We start from the raw sequence: 16765 nt of genomic DNA on the forward strand, positions 1-16765 counted from the left end.
TTAGGCAATGGGCACAAATACCTTACAATATTTTCCATTACCAAGCAAGAAGGAAAAATACACAAGGAAAGTATAATTTTATTGATTTTATAACTATAACTGCTTTCTCTAAATAATTCCTCAAAATAATATTATAAAAAGTAAAATAATTTTTTGTTTTATCCTTTGTGTAATAACGGGGGATGAATATGAGATTATTCACGACTCCCATCGTGGTATTAAATTTTCAATTTAATTGATTAAAAATAATTTCTATTACTATAGCAAAATCTCCACGAATAGTGTTTACTTAGGCTGCGTATTTAAACAGAACACCCAAACACAACACGTCGGGATCTCCTTTGGCCCTTTCGGACGAGGAAAACGCAAGACCAACCGAAGACGGCACATTATTGATTAAACAGTCACTAATGACGCCATTATTGAATCCATCTTTAAAACCAACCAACAGGCCAGCCGTCATAATAAAATAATAACTTGGAAGGAGGGAGGGAACTGGGAAGGGACGGATTCCCTTCCTCTATTTTATTTATTGTTTTCTTTTCCATCCAAGGAATCAAACCTCAGAGCTCCATCCGTCGCCGTAGAATACAATTCCCAATCCACAGCTATTTTTTATTTTTTTTTTTAATTTTTATTTACCGTCTCTCTTCTTTTGGCTTATTTGTATTTATTCACAAATATTTCTCTCTCTTTCTCTCCAAATAAACGAATTGCGTGTTTTTCTCTGGTCTCTTTCCGCTCTTCCTCGGTTTTGATAAATTTTCTCCGCTGCTGTATTATAGTTCTCGACCACTGGTTGAGGCGGCGGCGGCGGCGCCGGAGGGGGAGATATGGTGGTGAATAGTCCCACATCGTTGCTTGTGGCGGTGGTGGGCGGAGTATTCTTTGTGCGGCTCGTGCTCTCCTTCAAGTCGCTGGTGTTCTGGCTGGGCCGGTGGTGGCGCTGGGCGGAGGAGCGCACGCAAGCCTACCAGAGCTTCGAGATCCCGCAGCGCACCGAAGTCGGCGAAGACAACCCGCTCTACCGCTGCGCCGTTACCTACGTCGCCGCCCTCCCCTCTCTTGAACACGCCGACTCCGCCATGCTGTTCTCCTCCGGCCGTAAGCCGAACGACTTCTTCCTCCTCCTCGGCCCCGGCCACTCCGCCGTTGACTTCTTCCTCGGCGCCCGCGTCACCTGGAGTAACGTCTCTGGCCGCTTGGTCCTGCGGCTTCGCCGCCAGGACCGCACCCGCTTCCTTCGCCCCTACCTCCAGCACGTCGAATCGGTCGCCGACGACCTCGAGCTCCGGCGGAGGGACGTCAGGTTGTACACCTTGTCCGGCGGAGGCCCGCGGTGGCGGTCGGTTTCTTTCACCCATCCGGCGAGCATGGAGACGGTTGCCATGGACGCGGACCTCAAGTCGCGGGTCCGCGCCGACCTGGAGTTCTTCCTCAAGGGCCGCGCGTACTACCATCGCCTCGGTAGGGTTTGGCGGCGGAGCTACCTTCTCTACGGCCCACCCGGGACCGGCAAGTCCACCTTCGTCGCCGCTATGGCCAAGCTCCTCTGCTACGACATCTACGACGTCGACCTCTCCCGCGTCTCCGCCGACGGCACCGATCTGAAGGCGCTCCTCCTCGGCACGACCCCCCGGTCGGTGATCCTGGTGGAGGACCTCGACCGGCACCTCAAGGGGAAGGGCGTTGGCGAGGTGGGGATTCTAAACTTCATGGATGGCGTCTTCTCCTGCTGCGGCGAGGAGCGGGTGATGGTGTTCACCATGAACTCAGACGGCGGAGGGATGGAGGCGGTCGAGCCGGCGGTGCTGCGGCCTGGGCGCCTCGACGTTCACATCCACTTCCCCCTTTGCGATTTCACCGCCTTCAAGACGCTGGCGAACAACTACCTGGGCCTCAAGGACCACAAGCTGTACCCGCAGGTGGAGGAGGTGTTCCAGAGCGGCGCCAGGATCAGCCCGGCCGAGGTCGGCGAGATCATGATCGCGAACCGCGGCTCGCCCAGCCGGGCTCTCAAGTCGGTCATCAGCGCGCTCCAGCAGCACGCGCCGTCCGCCTCACGTATCAACAGCGCCGCCTGTCGGAGGTTGAGCGACGGAGGCGCCTGGAGCAGGTTGGAGAACTCGGTCGGCGACTCCAGCAACGGCGCCATGGGGTTCGGGAAGGAGTTCAAGAAGCTGTACGGGCTGATTAGGATGAGGAGCGGCAGCAAGAAGGAAGGCGCGGTGCCCGTGGAGTTGGATAAGGACCGTTCCACGTTGAAGAACTAACTTTACTCGATTTTTTCATGCAAAATTCGATCTTTTTACTCCCTCTTTTCTATTTTTTATTATCTTAGATTTGTTTTCTTAGCATGGGATGATCAAAGAATTGGTACGGAAGCCTTCATTTTTTTTGTTTTGGAGACGGAAGAAGCAGCCATTGTAGCTGTAGAAAGATAGGCAAACTCAATCGATCGTCGTTTGTGAATACTGTAAATGACACAGTTTGCTCAGATTACATTTCAGTTATCAACTCTTCATCTTTTCTTCTGTTTTTCATCGAATGAACAACTATTTCCTCTGCCAGAAAAAAAAATTGTTCTTCATTCGAGCTTCTGCGATCAAAACTGATGGCCTGAAACTGTGGACGATAATGTTCCATCGCTGGAAAAGTTTGTGCTTGAAAGACGAATTAGAATCGTGCCACATTACCATTAAGCAAATGGTACGACACGGCATCAGATTTGTTCAACACGAACAGGCCCTGAGTCAACGCTGACACTCAGCTTTGACAAGTATCTAACGTGAGAACTCCCCTTCTAGTCTACAAGTTTGTCTTTTGCTGATTTTAATTCAGGTCAGACGTCTAGTCGTTTCATCAACATTTTGTCAAATCCTCACGGCTAAAATTTCAGAATATTCAAATTGCACGCTATGACCAAGTGAGATGCTCAAACTGACCGAGTTAGAGTCGGTTTTATATTTGAAGTCAATATTGCTTGATTCCAAACACCAAACCTCTCGGCCAAAACAGCTTGATAGGCAAAAACACTCCAAATTAACCATATGGAGGGGCTGCTTAAGGTATTCTAGTCTCATTGTAGTCTCAAATAACCACTTTGAAAAGTTTTAGACCAACAAGCTATTTTGTCTAAAGCAGTTTGATAGGCAAAACCCTCCAAATTAGTAAATGAGACTATGGATGAATTGTAAATTGTGTTTTTAACTCTCTAGAGGTCTTAGATGATTAATCAAAAAAGAGTCGGACCACATTAGATTGCAATTCGAGAACTCATGACCTCAATTTCATATAATAATAATTTTACCATTACACCAAGACTCCCTTTTAATATTTTTAGTTTATTATATGTCCAAAATAGCTTGAGATCATAGTGGGATTGCTCAAGGTATTATGGACTTCTAGTAGACTAGATGATAGTTTTAAAAAGTTTTAGATCAATAAGTGTTCTAGATTAAAGACGCGAGGGGAAAAAGAGATTAGGGTTTTATAAATAGGGGAAAAAAATGATGCACCCAATTTAGATATTATAAAACTTTAGAAGCACAGTTTGGTAACGTACTGTTTTAATTATTTATTTGTAAGGTAGAGAGTAGAGTATTTGGAAGGCGAATAAGTTTCACTCAGTGGAGGATGTGGCGAGCATTGAAAAACAAAGAAATATCAACACGGGGCACAGTGCTGTGGTAAGATACAAAGATTATTCCATTCAAGGGTTCAAATCTCACATTGAGCATTTGCTGTGGAATTTGAATTACTAGTGATATTATGTCAGAATTCATCTACGTCAAATCTCATGTTGGACATTTAATGAGAAGTTTGAACCATTTGTGAGGCATGGGTGCCATGTCTGAACCACTTGGGCTTTCCCGATTTATACAATAGTCGGTACGTGAAGTGGAATCGTGCACCTCTAGGATTAGTTGGACGAGAGTTATATAGCTGGATTAAAAAAATAATAATAAAGAAATAAGAACCGTAGGAATCTGTTCAGATAAACCAAGTCTTCTCAAGTTGCTGGTGCTCACGGCACTCTGTTGCACCTCTGATTTCTTCTCTTATCTCATTATCTGTATCTGCACTTCGTGCCCCTGTTCACTTCTTGATAAGACTCAACAAATTCAGCATTTGGAACTCATTGCAATAACTGTATTATCGAGCTTTATTGATTCTGACACGCATCAGAGAACACCTTTCACTCCCAAGGAGCTGTGGCGAAGAGATTCTGTCATCTTGCTCCGGGCAGTGGTTTGCATCGTTTTAGGAAAGAAGAAAAGGCATTAAAGAGCATCATCAATGGCTAAGGGCGAGTGCTCCAGGGACATTAACTTCACAACAACCAAAAGTTAAGAGAAAGGAGTCGACATGGAACAGAGCAGAGCTAGATTGATGTCTGCTCAGCCACTCGAGTGTTCAAATCCACTTTGGTTGCAATCAATTTGGAGAAATTATGATGATGTTTATTTTGGATTTTTCTTGATTGATTCAAAATGGAAGAAGAAGAAGAAGAAAAAAAAAATTGAAATCTTTTAGTAGGAGAAATAGAGAAGATACTCTTCTGTAGGTGATGTAATGCAGCAGTCGAAAGGTTCAGGCTTTAGACTGCAATAAAGGTTCACATGAAGAAAGCTGAGAACAAAAAAAGATTCTTCTCTCTGTATAATAAACTGAATGCTCAACTATTTAAAAGCAACTAACCCTTATGCACTCGTAATCTCTATATAAAATTGTCATGAATAATCTTAATCCACCATTATATACGTCAAGGATTTTGGTATGATACTGACACCTCTGGATAAATAACATGTAACAAATCTCTATCTGATGGCATGAATACATCCAAGTTTAGTCACATTCACAAGTGACGACCACAATTAAATAATCAGTTATGATGTTGTTTGGACATCCAAAAAAAAGTGGACAGCATCTAAACTAAGGTGTTTGGACATTCAAAAGAAGTTGACAGCATCTAGATTTTTAGGTACCCAGCAACAAGACTGATAAGGCTGAATTATGTAACGCCCACATATTGCATGTAGGGATGTAAACGAGTCGAACCGAGTCGAACAGTATTAGGCTCGAGCTCGGCTCGTTTAAGTTATATTCGGGCTCGAGCTCGAATCGAGCTTTTTCACAAGGCTCGAGCTCGGCTCGTTTTAGAATTATCAAGTTCGCGAACAGTTCAAGCTCGGCTCGTTATTAGCTCGATTATCAAAGTTAACGAGTCTAACTCGTTAAGCGAGCTCGGGCTCATTTTCGAGCTCGTTTAGAGCTCATTTTTGGCTCGTTTTAGAACTCGTTTTTTGGCTCATTTTAAAGCTCATTTTAGATCTCGTTTTTTTGGCTTGTTTTAGAGCTCGTTTTTTGGCTTGATTTAAGGCTCGTTTTTTTGGCTCGCGAGCCTATAAACGAACATGTTTGCGAGCTCACAAGCCGATATCATTAAGCTCGAGCTCGACTCGATAAAACTGTCGAGTTCGAAATCGAGCTCGAGCTCGAGCTCGGCTCGATAAGATAAACGAACGAACTCGAACGAGCTTTTTACCGAATCGAGCTCCAAATAGCTCGCGAACTGTTTGGTTCATTTACATTCCTAATTGCATGAAGTCGACAATTGTGCTAACTTGTTAGTCAAAGTCAAACTGGCTCTCAAAGCATCAAACTGGACCTAGGTGAGATCTGAGTCTCATCAAATCGGCTCATTCCCCATAGACTCACGTTTGATACAGGGGTAGGTCTCAACAACCCTTTTTTTTCTGGTGCCCCCCCTTGCCATTCCAGGACATGTGTCCTCTAGGCATCTTGGGTCTCAGCGACTTCTCGACATCTTAGTATCAACCGGAGGGGCAAAGAAGACGTGGCAGAGTAGTGCTTATAGCACAAGAGAACGTTAACGAAATGGTGTCCAAGGTCTTATAGGGTTTCCTACAATAATACCAATTTCTACTCGGCTGTAAACAAATCGAGCCGAGCCGAGCCGAGCTTTGGAGTGTTCAAGCTTGTTTGATAAGGTAACCAAGCCGAGTCGAGCCGAGCTTAAAATGAACCAAGTTTTTGAAATGAGTGTTCAATCTTGGCTTGGTTTATTTTTTATGAGTTTGAGCTTGTTTGAAGCTTGACTTGAGCTTGGTTCATTTAGATGTTATCAAACTCTCAATTCAAGCTTGGCTTGAGCTTGGTTTGAGTTTGACTTGAGCTTGGTTCGAGCTTGATTCATTTAGATGTTATCAAGCTCTCAATTCAAGCTTGTTTGATTGTTTGAAACTTTTAGTTGTTTAATTAATTATTGAGCTTGATAATTTAAATTAATTTAATTATTTATTTAACATATTGAAAGAAGTTTTATTAATGAATACGGTTCGTGAACATTGTTCATGAACGTTGTTCACGAACGTTATTCACGAAAGTTAACGAGCTGAACACATATGTGTTCAAGCTTGTTTGTTTAGCTTAACGAGCTGTTCAAGCTTGTTTATTTAAGATTATGTATATCGAACGAACATAAACAAGCTCTTACCAAGCTGAACACCAAGTTTATTCACGAATACTTGGTTCATTTACAACCCTAATTCCCGCAACCCCCATTGGTCGGAGAACTCCCCCCTTTAGCAAGTGTGTCCCCTCCTGCTGGTAAGGTGCCTTCACCCTTAATAGGGTCCCACTTGCAATGGTCTCAATCAATCATGGTGTTGCACTCTCTGTTAAGGATTCACATAAATCACAAGTAAGGGAAACACTATCCTATGATCGCAACTGTCTCCAATGAGGGGAATGATCCAAAAACGCCTTTCTCTAAAACAATGCTTGAACAAGAACTGCCTCGAAGATTTCAACAACCAGAGTTGGGTGAATACACGAAGTCATCAAATCAAGAAGATTATCTGTGCCATTTTGAAAATACTTCTTTGCTACATCATTACACGAACGATGTTAAATGCCGAGTTTTCCTGACTATTCTATTAGGATTAGCTCAACGATGGTTTAGTATATTGCCTAACTATTCTATCCATTCTTTTGTTGAATTTAAAGTTGCATTCTTGAATCAATTCGACAACAATAAGAGGTATCAAAAGACGTCTCTCAACTTGTTCACCATAAAGCAAGGACCCTAAGAGTATCTCCAACGATTCAACCGAGTCATTTAAGACGTTCCATCAACTCATTTAGAGATTTTGACGAGTGCCTTCTCTCAAGGTCGATAGACAGATTTTTTTTTATATCCTTGGTGAAAAAGCCTCCTGTGAACTATAAAAAACTATTAGAAAAGGCTGAAAATACATATATTTGAAGAAAGCTCAATTGATGAACAAAGGGGATGTTGTCGCCTCCCCTCATTCAGACAAAAAGCCCCACCAGCCACCCATCAAGAACCAACTTCCTCACCAACCTCTCAACTACATCCCAACTCATGGAGAGAGAAGTGCAAACTGTAAATCTAGTTCCTACACTTGCCACAGGGTTGAGCCAAATGCCTTCAGAAGGAACATGCCATTTTTGCACTTGTCGTCAATCACATTCACACGACACATAAGAATACCAACATCTCGCCCAAGAAGTCAGTCAAAGTAAAATTGCAACTTCTTGCTCGTCTATTTCCTCTTGCAAGGCAACTTTACTTCCTTTTAATCTCAATGCTAGATTCTTTGCAGTCTTGGTCATAGACTCCTATTTAGTCTCAACGCCAACGCCAGACTTTCTTGCAGTCTCGGCCACAGACTTCCTTTTAGTCTTAGCACCAAACTTTCTCGTAGTTGCGACCATAGACTCTCTCTTAAGTCTCAATAGCATACTCTCTCACAGTCTCGACCACAGATTCCCTCTTAAGTCTCAACGCCAGACTCTCTTACAGTCTCAACCACAAACTTCCTTTTAGTCTCAACACTAGACTCTCTCTCAGTCTCGGCCACAAAGTTCCTTTTAGTCTCAACGTCAGACTCTCTCACAGTCTAGGCCACAGACTCCCTCGTAGTCTGGAAGTCAGACTCTCTCGCAGTCTCAGCAACAGACTCTTATTTAGTCTCAATGTCAAACTTCCTTCAGTCTCGACTATAGACTCCCTCTCAGTCGTCTCAGCTACCGTCTCAACTGCCCATACTCTCAATACCTTGATCTCAAACTCAGTTTCTTATCTCAATCTTAGGGCATTCATAGTATTTAGAGCTCACTAAGAGCTCCTTCGTTGTCATATTCGTGCCACGTCAAAAGTAAAAAAAAAACATCACACTCTACTATCAAAAAAAGTTCTCAACAACTCCTTCATGGGTCCCACACTTTTTATTATATATAATTCTCTTCTCTCCTTCATATTTTACATTATATATCATTAAATTTTTATAAAATTTAAATTCATAAATTGCTAACATGAAATAATATTAATAATTAAAAAATATATAAATATTACAGTACATCAAATAAAAAATATAAATTATAATAATATATAAAATAAATTTAAACACATCTACACCAGGTCATGTCTCTGTTTAATTTTTTCAACCATTTTTTCATGTAAATAAAATTGTCCTGGCGTCTTCTCACTAGTATCCTTCATAAGAATTTCATAATCCTTATGAAAGATATCGGCTTTCTACAAAGTCATTTTTTTATTTGATATTCTTTAATATCTTGTCATTCTTTGTCGATGCTATGTTCCATTATGTCTCCCTTTCTAGCTTTGGATTTACGCTTTCTCTTCGCTGCCTTTTGCCCTATCGGACAAATGCGAACTTCAGAGTCATCCAAATTAACACTAGTATCTAGATTTAATGTTGAAGTGTTTCCTCCTTATTCGGATGTCCTTACCTTCTTGTTAAACTAATAAGCAACTGACTGTGGAGTATACTTCTCATATTCTTTGATAACCCTCCACACATGCATATACTTAAAAGCCTTGTTATTATTGTTGACTTTCCACATATTCAGTGCATTCTCATACATATTCTCGTCACTCCAACTGCTTTGATGATGAGTATAAAAAATATTATAGGTTGCAGAAAAATCATTTACCATATGTGCAAACCTATAATAATGTGATTTCAGCCATTGATAGCTTCTCATCATAGATCTAGTGGGGTGATGTTTGTTGCAGTAATCAGCTATATATTTTCAATAAGCTTGATCCTTCTGGTCATTACCAATGATTGCATCGGTGTTGATAGTTGCCCATGACTTCACAAGGACCACCTTCATCGAGAGATCAAAATCTTCGTTTCGATTCATTTTTTTCCGATTCAACTTCACACTCTTCTTGTGATGAGTGTGGTAGTTACTGAGTTGTTGGAACAGATGATGGTGTTAGATATTCTTTGTCATTGATAGATGGATCAATAGTAGTCCTTCTTGATTCATTCAAAAGTATGACTTGTGGTTGAGTAGAAGAAAATATGTAAGGATAAGGCATCCCCGAGTTGTCTATGTTAGTACCCCAAGGTAGTTTTGATTTGATCAACCAAGTCAAGTTAGATCCTATTGGTATTTAATTCATATGTCTAAATGTGCAGGAACTTACGAGCACAGGAAGTCGAGCGAAAGACGCAGCTAGCGAGAAGGACGGTACGGGAGAGAGCCGATGGGCTCGATGCGTCCGAGGTACGAGGTACTGCTGAAGAGTACGCGGGCGAATGAGAAGGAGGCGCACGGTATTTTCGAGGAATGAAAAGCCAGAGCGAAAGTTTACTCGAGAAGGCCGGAAGTTTAGTTCGGGTGAGCCCTATTCTGGATGGCCGAAATCACCCAAGTGAGTGGAACCGGAGCGAAAGATCCAGACCAATGCGAGCAGAACTGGAGCAGAAGACAGGGACCGAATAGTCAACACCAAGTTGACTTTTTGGTCTAGGCGTCCAGACCTAAGTTCGAGCACCCGGACCTGGTCCAGGCGCCCGGACCCCCCGGGATAGCTCAGGGGCGCCTTGTTTCAACGGCTTCGTAGAGCAGGTTTAACCCGGTCCGGGCGCCCGAAACTAGTCCAGGCGCCTGCACCGAAAAAGTTATTGACCCGTCAAGTGTCGCAAGCCATTACGACGTGGATAAAAGTTTATCCCCCTCTAGGCACCTGGAACCCTTCCAGGCAGCCCAACCAGGGTTATAAATACATCCCTGGTCTCAAAAGGTTAGAACAACACTTGCAATTGATTATTCTTTAGTCTTGTTCTATAATTGAGTGCTTCAACTATTATAAGTGGCTTCTCCGCCTGAAAGAAATTGTTTAGTGAGTTTTTCATCTTCCTTGGATTAACAACCTCCCCGGTTGTAACCAAAATAAAATCTCTGAGCCTCTTCTTTCTTTGATTAGTTTTCTTTTAGACAAGTGTTTATGTTAATATAGCTATGAAGTCGAGAAGGGTTTTTTTTATTGTGCAAGTTATTCACCCCCTCTAGTCGGTCGTCAAGGGATCAACAAGTGGTATCAGAGCGAGGTCGTTTCAGAAGGACTAACCGCCGACTAAAGCATAAGAAATGGCCGGTGCAAGCATCTACCCACAGTGTTCAAGGGGGAGTTCACATTTTGGAGACATCGAATGGAGGTATATTTTAAAACTGATTTCAATAGTTTACTAACGATAAAGTATGACTTTGATATGCCCAAAAGCAAAGAAAGAATAGACCTTGAGGAGCATCGATGGATTGAAAAGCAGCGCAACGATTGCATGGCAAATGGTAAGGCTGAGTTCCACCTTCTGAGTATTCTGCCTACCAAGGATCTTGACAAAATTGGTAAATACAAGAGTGCAAAAGAACTTTGGGAAATGTTTTTGAAGCTCTACGAAGAACCAGAAGAAGCCGAATCCAACTCCTCAATAGACACCGAGTCGTCATCAGAAGAATTTGAGACCGAGAAAATTATCGGAACAACTCTCATAGCCGAATATATACCTGAAGACAAAGAAAGCTCATCCGAGATAAGCATCGATAAAGGGGAGAGACTTCGGAAGAAAGCAGCAACGAAGGGGGAGCATCGGACAACGAAATAACAGTAAGTAAGGCACCTTCATCGGACAACGAAATAACAGTAAGTAAGGCACCTTCCCAATCCCTTAAAGAACTATTTAAGTTTATCAAAATGCATTCTAAAAGGATGGCTAATTTAGAAAAAGAAAACACAAAGCTAAAATTGACTTTAGTAAATGTATGCAGACTAGAAGATTTTGATAAGTTGAAAATTGAAAATAAAAAATTAATAGCACAAATAGTCAAATTGAAAAATGACTATGCATGTTCGAATATTTCACAAAATTTTAAAGATCATCGAAGACTTAACTGATATTTTAGATATCATAAGGGTCAAATTGTAAAAGTAGATAGATAATTAATTCTTAAGAAATATTTAATAAACTCAATTGGAAGCAACAATTAGGTTCCAAAATCATGTTTAAATTAATTCTTTTTGCATATTGAACTTTAAATTGATTTATTTTTGTTACTTGCTTAGAATTATCAAATATATTGTTTTACATAATATCTATAGAAATTAATTGGAATTTGATTTTTTACGAGAAAGAGAATTTCATCACTTATCTGTAAGAAAAATTTTAAATTTTTCTGACAGTTAAATTATTTTTTATAAATTTTTTTTTACAAAAATTATAGTTAACAATTTAAAATAATTTTCAAAGTAATTTTTTTTGCAAACTTTCTTTTTTTTGTGAACACTTATTATGTTATCAACCAAATGGAAGAGTTTTGAATTTTTTTTCAATGTATTATTTTTTATGATTTTTACAAAATCATATTTTAAAAATAAAAAAATTTATTTTTGTTTTATTTTTGAAAAAAATCTGTAAAAATACTTGCTCTATTACATCTTCAGAAAAATTCCCACAGTTTTTTTTAGACTGGAAAGTATTTTTAAATATATTTTTTGAAATTTTTTTTAGAAAATAACTTATTACTGATTAGATCAACTTCATAATTTCGTAAAAAACTTTTTACAGCATTGGATATTTCTGCTCACTGTTGAAAAAAACTTTTCAAAATTTTTTTTGAACAATTAATATAATTCTAAAATTATTTTTTCTAAAAATTAGTGTATATATTGCACAAATCCAGATTTTTCAAAAATAGCAGAATTTTCTGAATAATAGTCATAATAATGTTTTCCCTTAAACTTTTTATTTTAGACTTTCCAAATAGTATTTTTAAGTACCCTATTTTTAATGTGATCAAAGGGAGAGTAGTGAAGATTAAGTCTAGGGGGAGGGTAGTACAATTTTTTATAATTTTTGTACTTGCGAATATTTACAAACTGTTATTTGTTTGTAATTTACCCTAACTTAACTTGGAATTGCTCACATAAAAAAAAAAAGATTGTAAGTACCGCAAGGTAGTTTTGATGTGATCAGCCAAGTCAAGTTAAATCCTATTGGTATTTAACTCATGTGTCTAAGTGTGTAGGAACTTAGGAGCAGGAAGTCGAGCGAAAGACATAACTAGCGAGAAGAACGACACAGGAGAGAGTCGACGGGCTCGGTACATCCAAGGTACGAGGTGCTATGGAAGAGTACACGGGCAGACGAGAAGGAGGTGCGCGGCTGATCCTGTCCGAATATTGAATCAACGGACGCTGGGCACGGGGCGCTTTCCGACTGCTGACGTGGATCTTCGACTGGTGGCACGAAGCTCCGGCGAACCTGCACAGAAGTCGGGCCGGGAAGGAGTTCCCGGCGGCGACCCTCCGACGCTCAAGTCAGGCGAAGCTCAAGAGAGAAAAAGTGGCTCCAAAACTCATCGAAAGCGTACCTCCGGCGAAGAATGAGGGCCTTTATATAGGGCAGTGAAGAAGTGAGTGTACACCTACCGAGGTGTACACGTGTCCATGGCCCATACCCCAGTAAGGGCTTGTCAGTGAGCTTCCCTAACCCATACTGCTACAGTCTCAGCATGTCCTCGATGGGACAGCGGAATCCCCTGTCACAAGATTTGGAGCATGACCTACACGTGAAACATACCTGCTGTCAGAAAAAGACGTCCCTTGTACTTTTCCCCTTTGCTCCAGATCTGGCGTCCGGGCGGACAGCTCCCCCAACATCCAGCCGGACATATGCGGTGGTTTACTTGGGGAGATTCTCCTTCACGTGCTTTGTGGAGACTATTAGCAGTATGTTACCTTATGGCTTTGGCCGAGCGTGCAGTCCGCTCGGCCCTGCGACCTTTTCCACTGAGCGTCGGAACCCTGATTTCGACAAGGCGCCTTTAACCATCAGCCGAACATCGTCCGGTCGGCCAGCTGATCGGACCCATCCCTCTCCGGACGTTCGATTCCACCGGCTGGCCGTCCGGTCGTCCGGTCGGACCCGGCCCTTTCCGGATGGATAACTGCCACTTTGACTTCCACATGGCGTTGACTCCACAAGGCGGGGTCCCCTGTTCTCACTACCGGATCAGCGGCGTTTCCGAAGGATGAGAAGTTGGAGCGGAAGTTTGCTCAACAAGGCCAGAAGTTGGGTTCGAGTGAGTCATATTCCGGATGGTCGAAATCACCCAAAGGAGTGGAACCAAAGTGGAAGATCTAGACCAATATGAGCGGAACCAGAACAGAAGCCTGAGATTGAAAAGTCAACATCAGCTTGACTTTTTGGTCCATGCACCTGGACCGCCTCGGGACAGCCCGGGCCGCCTTGTTTCAGCGGCTTCGTAGAGTATGTTTAACCCAGTCCGGTGCCCGGAACTGGTCTAGGCGCTCAGATCAAAAAAGTTATTGACACACCAGGTGTCACAAGCCTTTACTGTTGGTTTCTACTCGAAATACCGTCCTAGTTCTCCTATACAAAAATTTGTACAAGCATAGAACTATCCTAGCTACCAATGTGTTCTACTAAAGTTAAATTTAGATTGCAAACGATGCTTAACATTATTAATCCAAATTTTCCCTTTAGAAGTTAAACTTGAATTGGGAACAAAACTTAACATTCTTACTTCAAGTTCAACCGATGTGATCTTCCTAAATTAAATCATATTACAGAAGTTGATCAAATATCTATTTCAAGGATCAGCTTCCAGGTCAAACGTGGCGAGGCACTAGGCCTTCTTGGGTATGGGATCATCCACCACTACCTAGATAAAGCCTTTCAAAGAAATCGGATATTTAAACTTCTCACAGTAAACAAGGTTTAACGATAGAGACCTCAATAGAAACACATTATCGAAACGAAAATCGATAACAAAAATGATAATTAAAATCGATAACCTCTTGTGTTTGGTTTTTCAAGATCTATACAAAAGATGGACTAGTTATGATACGGAAACTAATAACTAGCTATACCTCTTGATCTTCTATTGTATTCCTCTTCTTATCTCGGACGTCGTGTGGGCGACGATCTACCAAGATGAGAATCCACCCAAGCCTTCTTCTTCCTTTCAAGTTTCGGCCTCCAACTTTCTCCAAGAGATGATGAAGTTCTGCCACCAACTTTCCTCCAAGGGATGCTAGACAAGAGAACCTCCTTCTCTTCTTCTTCTCCTTCAAGCAACTGGTTATTAATGGATCTCCACACCAATATGCCGCCGGCCACCAAGAGGGAAAACAAAGGAGAAGAGAGAAAGAGTAAGGGCTGGCCACCACCAAGGAAGACGGGAGAGGAATAGAAGATGTATTGTTGTGAGGTGAAGCACCTCTACCCTCTCTTTTATATTCCTTGGTCTTGGCAAATAAGGAAAGTTTTAAACATAATTAAAACTTCATTATATTCCTTGCCAATGACTAAAAAGGAAAGTTTTAAAACAAAAAATTAAAACTTCCTTTTCTTCTTGTCATGGCCGGCCACATGCTTGTTCTCTAAGCAAGGAAAGATTTTAAACAAAAATTAAAATCTCTCTTTTAAAAATCCCTTTTGTGGATAGTTCTAAAAGAAATATTTTATAAATTAAAATCTCTCTCTTTTAAATCCTTTTATGGATATCTATAAAAGATAAGATTTAAAATAAAACATGATTTCAAGAAAGGAAAGTTTTATCAAAAAATTAAAATATTTATTTCACATTATAGATAACTACAAATAAGGAAAGATTTCAAATCTCTCTTTTATTTCTTTGTAGAAAGCTATAAAATGAAAGATTTTAAAATTTAAAACTCTCTTTTAAAACCATCATAAAAGGAAAGTTTTCAACAAAATAAAAACTTCCTTTTATTTCCTTTTATGACCGATCTAAAAAAGGAAAGTTTTATATTAAAATTATCCTTTTAAATCCTTTTAATGAATCTCTATAAAAGGAAAGGTTTTACAAAATAAAACTTCCTTTTGAATTCAATGTGGCCGACCACCCTTGCTTGGGCTCCAAGTTAGGGCCGGCCACAACTTGAACTCATCTAACCTTGGTTTGGCCGGCCCTAGCTTGGGCTCCAAGCTTGGCTTGGCCGACCACCTTAAGGTGGGTAAGAAGTTGGGTTTGGGTGGATATAAGACTTTATAAATAAGAGGTTACAATAGGGACCGAGAGGAGGAATTGGTTTTGGTCTCCCGATGAGCTTGAGCTTCCCGTGTTCGCCCCGAACACCCAACTCAAGTTCATTAATAATATCTCATTCCACTAAAGAGTTATTATTGCACTACCGCGCCAATCTCATATTACTATATGGGCTCCTTCTTATCATGAGTGTGTTAGTCTCCCTGTGTTTAAGATATTGAATGTCCACTAATTAAATGAGTTACTGACAACTCACTTAATTAATATCTAGCTCCAAGAGTAGTACCACTCAACCTTATCGTCATGTCGAACTAAGTCCACCTGCAGGGTTTACATGACAATCCTTATGAGCTCCTCAAGGGGACATCATCAACCTAGATTACTAGGACACAGTTTCATTCTATAATCAACAACACATCATATAAATAATATCATTTCCTAACTTATCGGGCCTATTGATTTAACGAGCTAAATTGCACCCTTTGATAAATCAAAGAAATAAATACTAAGTATATGTGTTTGTTATTATATCATGATTAAGAATACACACTTCCATAATAACAGAGGTATTGTTCTTTTATATAGTTAGTATAAAAAGATAATATCTCAATTGGTCCTACTCAATACACTCATAGTGTACTAATGTAATTTATTAGTCAAGATAAACTAATACTTAATTACACTACAACCACTCCAATGATTTGTCCCATTCTATCTTGGTTGTGAGCAATTGTTTATAATTTATAAGGATCTAATAACATGATCTTCTGTGTGTCTCCTCACACCATGTTATCTACAATATAAATTAAATGGACAACTACACTTAGCATAAATGTATGCATTTGACCAATGTGATTCTTATATGTTCATACAAAAAATTAGACTTTTAGTATACACTCTAACATTTACGACGGGGATAAAAGTTTATCCCCCTCCAGGTGCCTGAAACCCTTCCAGGCACCCCGACTAGGGCTATAAATATAGCTCTGGTCATAGAAGGTCAGAACAACACTTGTAATTATTTATTCTTTAGTCTTATTTTGTAATTGAGTGTTTCAACTGCTTTAAAAGGCTTCTCCGCCTAAAGGAGATTGTTTAGTGAGCTTTTCATCTTCCTTGGATTAAAAACCTCCCCAGTTGTAACCAAGTAAAATCTCTGAGTCTCTTCTTTCTTTGATTAGTTTTCTTTTGTACAAGTGTTTATGTTAATATAGCTATAAAGTTGAGAAGAGTTTGTTTTTATTGTGTAGGTCATTTACTCTCCTCTAGTCAGTCGTTAAGGGACAATAGGCTACCCATGACTAACCAATCTTGGGGTAGATACATACCAAATGGAGTTGGGACGACGTTACTTGGATTAGTCAAA

The 16765-nt window shown here is 40.5% G+C and overlaps 1 protein-coding gene across 1 annotated transcript; it reads left to right on the plus strand.

Annotated features, from left to right (window-relative positions):
- The first annotated feature begins 574 nt into the window (after positions 1-574).
- LOC122017389 (AAA-ATPase At2g46620-like) lies at positions 575-2517 on the plus strand. Its single transcript, XM_042574990.1, has one exon. It carries the CDS (start codon positions 834-836, stop codon positions 2271-2273), a length of 1440 nt encoding a protein of 479 aa, XP_042430924.1. The 5' UTR covers positions 575-833; the 3' UTR covers positions 2274-2517.
- Positions 2518-16765: the final 14248 nt, after the last annotated feature.

The sequence above is a fragment of the Zingiber officinale genome, chromosome 8B (genome assembly GCF_018446385.1).
Source record: "Zingiber officinale cultivar Zhangliang chromosome 8B, Zo_v1.1, whole genome shotgun sequence".
Taxonomy (NCBI): domain Eukaryota; kingdom Viridiplantae; phylum Streptophyta; class Magnoliopsida; order Zingiberales; family Zingiberaceae; genus Zingiber; species Zingiber officinale.